This window comes from Cimex lectularius, unplaced genomic scaffold (assembly GCF_000648675.2).
Source record: "Cimex lectularius strain Harlan isolate CLEC.00 unplaced genomic scaffold, Clec_2.1 scaffold67, whole genome shotgun sequence".
NCBI classification, from domain to species: Eukaryota; Metazoa; Arthropoda; class Insecta; order Hemiptera; family Cimicidae; genus Cimex; species Cimex lectularius.
In genome coordinates, this window is record NW_019392738.1 from 16,341 (window position 1) to 26,384 (window position 10,044).

At 34.5% G+C, this 10,044-nt stretch overlaps 1 protein-coding gene across 2 annotated transcripts in view; it reads left to right on the top strand.

Annotated features, from left to right (window-relative positions):
• Positions 1 to 9,724, top strand: part of LOC106670418 (3-ketodihydrosphingosine reductase) — a 10,665-nt gene extending 941 nt beyond the window's left edge. Inside the window, exons 2-8 of one of the 2 annotated variants that reach the window (XM_014400731.2) lie at positions 4,349 to 4,514; positions 4,584 to 4,726; positions 4,781 to 4,972; positions 5,030 to 5,197; positions 5,263 to 5,364; positions 5,604 to 5,743; positions 9,071 to 9,724. In XM_014400731.2, the coding sequence (XP_014256217.1) occupies positions 4,349 to 4,514; positions 4,584 to 4,726; positions 4,781 to 4,972; positions 5,030 to 5,197; positions 5,263 to 5,364; positions 5,604 to 5,714 (882 nt within the window). In that variant the 3' untranslated portion in view covers positions 5,715 to 5,743; positions 9,071 to 9,724. Of the gene's footprint in view, positions 1 to 4,348; positions 4,515 to 4,583; positions 4,727 to 4,780; positions 4,973 to 5,029; positions 5,198 to 5,262; positions 5,365 to 5,603; positions 5,745 to 9,070 lie in introns of those variants that run through there. The other variant, XM_014400739.2, reaches the window with a different exon arrangement.
• The last annotated feature ends 320 nt before the right edge of the window (positions 9,725 to 10,044 follow it).

The following is a 10,044-nucleotide window of genomic DNA, read 5'->3' on the forward strand; positions in this document are numbered from 1 at the left end:
ATTATTTTCATTAAATATGTACCTAATTATTGTAGTTTCAATTGTCTTTCAGCTTTATTTTGTTTCCTCTGCCTTATTTGGTTAGTAATTATGTCTTTCATTTTTGTTGTTCAGTTTTTACTCTTTAATTGTATTTTTATATTTATCATTTATATTTACCATTTATATTATTACCATGTATATACGTCCTTATTCTTTTTATATATATTATTTGTATTTTTACATATATCATTTATATTTTTTGTTATTGTAAAATGTCTCTAATGAGGTATAGTAATTAGAGATAGTGTGAGAAGATGGCATAAGGAGAGAGGTTGTTTCAGGTAGGGAAGTGGGATTTATAATATTACTATTACTTATTTTTGTCAAAACAAATCATGATTGATAAGCACAATAAACAAAAAAACTATTGTACACTCAAAGACAATAGTCATTCATAATAACTGCTAAGAAGAAAAAAAAAATGGCCACCCTTAATATTTTTAGCTATCTCTTAGACAATCATCTATTGATTATGTTACAATAAAATTTGGTTCGTTTTAAAGGATTAGAGGTAAATAAAACACAGATAAAATCTCTTACTTGTGTTTAAAATTGGATTTTGTAAATAAAACTTCAAACAGTAAATCTCTTCTTTGTTGGGTTTTTGATTATAAAGCTTATTTCTAATGTTACATTGGTTTGATTTTTTGTTTTTTTAAGTTGCACCATTTTTAAAGTTTAAATTTGTTTGAGTGATGGTTTTAAGTTACACAGATTCGGCTAGAATCATAGCATTGTTGGAAGACGGAAGAAGTCAAGACCAAGAAGTTGTCCAGGGTGCTTAACATTCCTAGAAAAACTGTCCGAAAGGTCTTCTATTGATAACAAGATTCTGGAGGTGGTCAAAGAAAGCATGGATCAGTCACTTCCGTAATCAATATTGTACCGCTGTTCAGATCAAGCGGTGGTCATCCACTTATACCTGTGCGTATGACCTTCGATGCACCTCACGTGCATACGGAATGTTTGGACGAAGGAAGACGAGGACGCAAAGACTGCATCAACAGAGTCCCTTGATTATGTAAGGGGTAGTGGATGGGGTGTCATGTCACTCATAACTTCTCCCATTCCTACGATCTCTTGCCTTTTTTTGGCCTCTTTGGAGACCGAACAAAAAAAAGGATCGCGACCTGTACATTCACTGAAGAAGTAGCATATACCGATCGGGGCAGTTGGAATTTTGGGGTGGAGCGGGCTCCTGAAAAGGTGAGCTCGTGAAGCCCCTGGGGACAGTAGTTGCCTGAAGAACAGTAGCAAATACAGACTGGGGCGGGTGGACTAATGGGGCAAAGTGGGCGTAACCCGAGATCCTGACCACCTCTCCTATTGAATATACCCTTGTGGAGAAGGGGCCAAGAGAGGGTTTAAAGAAAACAGAATAGCGATCCCCTCAAAATTTTCACTCCGGAGAAGTTATTGAGGTGGTGGTGTTATGGATAGTGCAGGCATTTCTATGGAAGGTCGCACTAACTTGATCTTTGAGGCCCCTAACACTTCACGATATAATGAAGATATAATAAAATAGGATCGTTGGTGACTACTTGGAACAGGCTTCAATTCAAAGTTTGGAGTGGGCAGCATGTCGACTTAAACCTTACCGAACACCTTTGAAAAGTTGTCAAAAAGGGTAAAAAGTCACTCAGTGGTGCCAGAGAATTTGCAGGAATCAAGAATGGAGGAATATGAAAATATTCAACAGCACTACATTCTAAACCTCATAATATCAATGCCACGTTGAATGCAAGCGGTGATAAACACAAAAGGAGGAAATACTCCAAACTGAATTGAATATTTTCTTTATTTAATTCCTTAAATTCACTAATTTCGTGGTCTGCTAGAACAATTAACATATTACAATTAATTAAGGTTTGAGGTAATTGAAAAATGGCAAAAAGGAGGGAAAATTCAAAAGGTGGGAAGTTGGTGTCCGAGTGGATCGAGGTCACGATAGCTCAAGTGGTAGAGCAGCGGCGTATCAAGCCGAAGATCGTGGGTTCGAATCCCGCTCGTGCCATTGACTTTTTTATCTCAACTAAAAACCTTAATTAATTGTAATATATTAATTGGTCAAGCGGACCACGAAATTAGTGAATTTAATGATTTAAAATGAAGTATACTTCACTAAAGCTCTCCGTGGTGATTTCATTTGTCGCCGAGAATCAAATTGATTACACGACATTTGAGAAATGGCAAAAAGGAGGGAAAATTCAAAAGGTTTGGTTGAGATGGGAGGTTGGTGTCCGAGTGGATCGAGGTCACGATAGCTCAAGTGGTAGAGCAGCGGCGTATCAAGCCGAAGATCGTGGGTTCGAATCCCGCTTGTGCCATTGTCTTTTTTATCTCAACTAAAAACCTTAATTAATTGTAATTTTCTTTATTGTTTTTGAAGAAACATTTTTGGTAAAAAATTTTTACTGTGTTGCTAATCCTTTTACCTTTTTAGATTAACAAAGAAAATCAGTTCAATTTCATCCTTTCCAGAGCCAACTTATCGAATTTAATTGGTTAAATACAAAAACAATGTTTTCTTTGTTGAAACAATATGTTTGAGTAAAATATTTATTTTATTTTCTTAAAAGCGTGGTGATTCTTTGGACAAATTTAAGAACAAATTTAATTAAATATAATGTATATATGAAGCAATATTATCTTTGAATTTATTTTCTCTAGTGATTAGTGACGATGATTATTTGGAAATCGTGAGATGTGGTCTGGTGTGATGTAGGTTTTAGAGAAACATTTTTTTTATCGTGCCAACGTTTCGATCTTTATTAAGATCATCTTCAGGGCCTGGGATTTACAAATATTGTTGAAATTTTACAAATACATGTACGTGAAAAGAAATGAATTTATACAATGCTAGAAAATTTTAGATTAAAAAGAAATGAATTTATACAATGCTAGAAAATTTTAGATTAAATAGAAATGAATTTATACAATGATAGAAAATTTTAGATTAAAAAGAAATGAATTCATACAATGCTTGAAAATTTTTAGATTCAATCAAATATTTGTACTCACTCAAAATGTTTGTTTTCTGCGTAATTGTGCCATTTATAAACATAAAACAGCAATATCTCACTGGCACTCTCAACACGCCACACAAGAATGGCACAATTACGAAGAAAAACACTTTGAGTGAGCACAAATACTTTGATTGAATCTAAAAATTTTCTAGCATTGTATAAATTAATTTTTTTTTCACATCCTACATGTATTTGTAAAATTTCAACAATGTTTATTAATCCCAGGCCCTGAGAAAGATCTCAATAAAGATCGAAACGTCAGCACGATAAAGAAAATGTTTTTCTGAAACCTACATCACACCAGACCATATCTCATGATTTCCGAATAATCTTTGAATTTATTTTTTTTTTTAACCACTACAGACTTATTTATGACTTGATACAAAAACCTAGCCAAAAGACCAATGATGTGAATCAATATAAACCCATAAGCAAACTTTAATAGGAAAGTACTCCTTACCCCTGAGAATTGTTTAATTCATAAAAGAAACAAAAATATTCCAGGAAATACTTACTAATCGGTTTATATTGGTTCACGGCATTGGTAATTTTTACCAGGTTTTTGTATTGAGTCATAAATAAGCCTGTATTTTTTATATACAATAAATTCAATGAAAATTTCAGATACTTATAAATAAATTTAATTAAATATGTATGAACCATTTTTAACCATCTTTTGTCATCTTTCAAAATTTTCTGATTCTGACCTAGAACTGCTCAGGTTTTTAGCGATGAACTATTTTCTACAGTTCTCAAATGGAGTAGAGTTTTGCATGTTAATAGAATTTTGCAGAGCGCGAAATAAAATCTGAAGGGACGATGTCAGTGATTTGCTACCTGAGTTAAGCTCCAACATTTTCTGGTGTGCTGGTGGAAATTGTCGCTTGTGATTTGCCAATACCGGTTGTTTTTGGTCAATTTAACTTTAATTGGTCTGGTTATGTGCAGTATACACTTAATGGTTTTCATTGCGTGAAAAAAGCTCAAAATAAAGAACACTTATCCAATACTACCAAATGCGCAATCTTATATTTTTGAGATGTAACCTGGCTTTTGAGTTTTTAACGGTGGGTTGCTACGTTTAATTTTTTTCCTGTCGATATGGAATCAAATAGATTTATGACACTTTGGATATGTTGATCCATGGATGGCCCATAGTGGGACGAGCGAACAAGATTGAGACAATTACATTCATGTTTTTTTTCATGTCACTGCTCTCATTACTACTTATTACCTTCAAAAGTTAACATGTTTTCTATGTACTTTGGATGGTGTTTCAGATAACAGGAGGTTCAAGTGGAATCGGAAAAGGCGTAGCATGTGAGGCTGCAAAAAGAGGAGCAAATGTGACAATAATTGCAAGGGATAAGATAAAATTAGTGGCGGCCAAGAATGAAATCGCAAAGCACTGTGTCAACTCGAGTCAAAGGATTCACACCTACTCTTGTACGGATAAATTTTCAAATAATAAAAACGAATCTCTTTTTAAAATAATTCTTTTGGAAAATGTTGCAGTGGATGTCAGCTCTAATTTTGACAAAGTTGACAAAGCGTTTGTTGAGATTGAACAGGAAGTCGGCCCGATATACATGCTCGTCAATTGTGCTGGAAGTGCTGTCTGCGGAAAACTTGAAGATTTGTCTAAAGCTGATATAAAAGTAATTTTTATTTTTCTTATTTGTTAGAAAATGTTAAAATAAATTTTTCTTTAGAAAATGTTTGATCTCAATTGTCTCGGGAGTATTTTCCCGACAAAAGCTGTCATAGAAGGCATGAAGGCAAGAGGAGAGGGTTATATTGTGTTTGTGGCTTCCCAGGCTGCACAGATTGGCATTTTTGGTTTAAGTGCTTACAGCGCTTCAAAATTTGCCCTCAGAGGCTTTGCTGAGGCACTTAATATGGAAGTGAGTAAAAAAGTTCAATTTATTTTACAAATGTGAATCATTTTTGCTTATTGTTAGGTGAAAGCGCATGGAATCAAAGTGACAATTTCTTTCCCTCCTGATACCGACACACCAGGCTTTGCCGAAGAAGAAAAGAGCAAGCCAAAAGAGACCAGGCTCATTTCGCAAACATCCGGACTTTACTCGCCTGCCGAAATCGCATTAAAATTAATGAATGATACACTTGTAAGGTTCATTTTCTCCTCGTTTCATTTATGCAGTTTTTATAAAAGTCGAATTCAAATTTATAGGCTGGTTATTTCATCAGTTCGTACAATTTTGAAGGGTTCATGATGTACGTACTCTGCGCCGGGATGTCGCCGTATAGTTCATTTTTCCATTTGCTTCTTGAGGTAAGTGTCATATTAGAAAATCAAGCTTGAAATATTGTAAATTTTGAACCGGCACTGGGTCATTCTACATTTGTGGAGTTTAGTTACTCAAACATGTTTCAGTTTTGTTCATTGTGTTCTCACTGAAGATGGCACAAAGCCTAAACGCACTTGAATAACATCAAAATGCCACGAGTGTAGATGGAACCAGTGCCGGATCAACATGTGTTCGACTCGCTGACAATTTTCATATTTTTCAGAGCCTATTGATGGGCATATTCAGGATCGTAGGTGGTGCGTATTTGATATCATTCGATCGAATAGTCATGAGGTGTATGAAAGAGAAAAACCATTCAAAGAAAGCTGAGTGAAGTACTTCAATATTTACGGATAATTTTGTGTGAGTAGTAAATTACACTTTTAATTATTTTAAAAGTCTGGATATAGTTTGACCCTTCCATTATTCTACTGTACATACATTATCCAAAAATATTAATTATACTGCACTGTACTACATTATCCAAATAGTCTATTGCCCACAATGGGGTAAATTCCTGTAACCTTATTCCTACAACCAGTTTGGGATCAGATGTTCCCATACTATTTAGAAGTGCCATTACACTGTAGCCGTAATCCCCCTATGAATAATAATAATAAATAAGCCTTTTTTTATTGGTTTATAATATGTACATACGATTACACGACATTTGAAAAATGGCAAAAAGGAGGGAAAATTCAAAAGGTGGGGTTGAGGTGGGAAGTTAGTGTCCGGGTGGATCGAGGTCACGATAGCTCAAGTGGTAGAGCAGCGGCGAAGTAGCCGTAGCCGAAGGTCGTGGGTAAGAATCCCGCTCGTGCCATTGACTTTTTTATCTCAACTAAAAACCTTAATTAATTGTAATATGTACATAATTGAAACAGAGAAAAAAATTATTGATTTTCTTTTAGTTTTTTCTTCTTCTTCTTTTTTCCTTCTCTTTCTTCCCTTCTACCTCTTCTTCCAAGTCATAGTCATTTATAAACTGGCCCTATTTAGAGCGAAGGCCTCTCTCTTTTCCCATTAGCAATCCAACTCCAAGGGTACCAAATTGTTTACCTGAATATGCAAATGTCTAACCTGATTTGAGTTTTAAAATTTTTCCCTGGATATCTATGTCTTTTTCATTCATTGCATTTTCTAACTATCAGTTTATCTTCATTTCTTAACGATCTTAAATTTAATGTTCCAATTTTTAAATTATTTTTGGGAGTGGGAGGATGTGGTTTCAGTTTCCCTCGGTCTGGGGGGTGATCAGTCGTTCTGGGAAACTATTCTATCCTTACTATTTTTAATTATTTGTGTGTTGTTTCCATTTTCAGTTGTGGGTCTTTCCTTAGAAGCTATGTTGTCCATTCATTGCTAAGTGAGCTTATCTACTGTTTGTTCATGTAGGCCTTAATTGAATTTTGATTCTCACTTTTTTGGCCTACTAATTTCATATATTTTTTCATTGTTATATTTTGCTTTGTTGGGGTTGGTGAGTTCATTATTTCTCTTTCCCTTTTCGGGTATTCTTTTATTACTAGCCGATCTGAGATGAAAAAAAGCCATTTTTACCTCCTCTCTGGCCTTCTTCATTTCTGGCATTTGCTCCCTAATTCTCTCTCTTACTCAATTCTATATCCTCTGCAATGGTGATTTCACTACCTATTAAGTTCTTTTTATTTTTTAGTCTTTTTCCTGTACATTGTTAATCCTCCAATATGCTGCATGTGCCTTTAATCAGTTCTCTAGGAATAATAATAAATGCTTTATTAATACAAAATGTTTACAAAACAAAAATATATGCCATAATTAATTAAGGTTTTTAGTTGAGATAAAAAAGTCAATGGCACGAGCGGGATTCGAACATACGACCTTCGGCTAGATACGCCGTTACTCTACCACTTGAGCTATCGTGACTTCGATCCACTCGGACTCTAACTTTCCATCTCAACCCCACCTTTTGAATTTTCCCTCCTTTTTGCCATTTTTCCAATGTCGTGTAATCGGATTGGATTCTCAACGACAAATGAAATGGCCACGGAGAGCTTTAATGAAGTATACTTCATTTAAATTCATTAAATTCACTAATTTTGTGGTCTGCTTGACCAATTAATATATTACAATTAATTAAGGTTTTTAGTTGAGATAAAAAAGTCAGAGTCACGAGCGGGACTCGAACCCACGATCTTCGGCTAGATACGCCGCTGCTCTACCACTTGAGCTATCGTGACCTCGATCCACTCGGACACTAACTTCCCATCTGAACCCCACCTTTTGAATTTTTCGTTCTTTTTGCCATCTCAACCAAGACCTTAAAAACAGATTAATTAATTGAAAGATATATTTGGTCAAGCGGGCCACGAAAATAGTGAATTTATTTTTAATTCCCTAATTTCGTGGTCCGTTTGACCAATTAATATATTACAATTAATTAAGGTTTTTAGTTGAGATAAAAAAGTCAATGGCACGAGCGGGATTCGAACCCACGATCTTCGGCTTGATACNTTCGAATCCCGCTCGTGCCATTGACTTTTTTATCTCAACTAAAAACCTTAATTAATTGTAATATATTAATTTGTCAAGCGGACCACGAAATTAGTGAATTTAATATGCCATAATATAAAATAACAGCGTAGATAAAAACCGTCTACCAGAAATCCTACGAAGCATATATCCTTGAAGCAGCCAAATAAAGCTACAAGAAGTACAGAGCGACTCCGTTCCAAAACCACGTCAGTGGTCAAAACTGGACTGGCGTGCCGGGCTGTGCCGAATATTTGACCGGTCCAAACTCCATCATGCCAATCCAATTTTTTTTTTTTTTTGTGCAGTCTCCGTCTTTCTGTCACTGAGCAAACATCTCCATCGTAAATTCTCAAAATGTCAAAAATGTTTATACTTTATTGGCAATGACATCCAATCGAGATTTTATTGTTCAGGTGATTGAATTGTACAAAAGTTTACCATGTTTATGGAAAGTGGTAGACAACGATTACTACGATAGAAATAAAAGAAATTCAGTCTTCGACCAGACTTTTCAAAACAAAGGATACAATGCAACGAGAGATGCGGTATTGATAAGCACTGAGCAGAAATCGTAGTAGAGAAAACTTAAGTTCTTCGTAGTTCATCCCTGTAGAAGTCGTAATGTGGCTGCCAACCTTTCATGTGATGATTTCTCTGACTGGGTTTTGTTTTCTAATCAAGGGGGTAACAAGCTGGAGTAAATATAAATAAGACGTTTCATCCATCCTTAAATAGTTCCTCCAATCAGCGAGTTCAAAGATCTTTAATCAAATCGATGTGGGTATTAGGGGTTCTGTTCAGGGGCCAATTCTTACACCATTTCCTCTTCGGTTTATTGCTTTTTATATATAAACAAATAGCAGCGTAGCACAAGAGATCGTCATCCATTTGAGGAAGTAATTCACTAGACGATCGGAGCGACTGGCTGTGGAGCGGTTGTGAATGCCCCCTCAAATTTCAGGAACTATCGCCTCGGTGCCATTTGGAGCGATCGTGAATGGCCACCTTTACACAAACCATCAAGCTAGAAAACCTTTATCCTGCACGTTTCTATTCCTTTCCAAAGATTCAAGCCTGTCTCATAACATCCTAAGTGCCCAATACTCAGGCTATTGAGTAGTGCTTACTTTTTTTTATATTGTATTTGCATTTGTATTTTCGCATTTTGTTTTTTAGGCAAAAGAATTCCATACAATTATTTAATAAGCAGGATGAGTGGTTTGTGATATGTATTCACGGAGTTTCTTCAATACCGAGCACTACCAAAAAGTTTTAAAATGTAGTAAAAATGTTATCACATTGATGTATTTTGTCATTTTATTCAAGCATGTAATATTTAAAAAAATATTAATGTTAAAACATGGTAAAAATATAGTCAACCAAAATAAAGAACCGAATAGAATGATGTTTTTGCTACAACCAATTTTTATATTATAATAAATAAATTATTCATTCATTATAAAATAATGCATAATGTTTTTCTTTTATTGTTTATGCAAGTCTTCTGAGCAGACCTAAATGGACTGAGGTATTTTTTCCTCCTCATATCTCTTAAACCTATAACACAGACAATAAATTTAACTTTTCTTATTTGCACTATGTCACTGTGTTTTTATCGCTAGTCTATGTAAAATAAATATTTTTTAATTTCTGTGTATGTATACTGCTTGTTGAATTTGAAAGACTGATGCTTTGATTTATTTTCATTTTCTTAGAAAAACTACTTTTTGTATTTAATTAATTTTATTTTTGTCGATTCTTTTTATACACAGTCGTGAAATATTATGCTATTCTTATGCATTAAAGGTTAATATAATTTATTGCCCTATTGTATAATATTATATTATTATTATGTTTTCAAAATTTGTAAAATAAAGAATTGTCGTTTGACTTCTTTCTTGAACCTTTTTAATTAATTTCATTCAAATTTTATTAGCATATGCAATGTGTTTTTACGGGTTACATGTGAACTAAAATATCAGTTCTATTTATTATTTTTTATATTATTCACTATAGAGCTAAGTGCTGGGTGTGGGGGATTTTCATGGGACTTGACGGGCTCTGGCCCATTGGTAAGGAGTTATAATCAGGTTAATAAAGACGATTGTTAAAACTGCCTACCTCTATGGGCTTAGTAAAAGTATGTTATT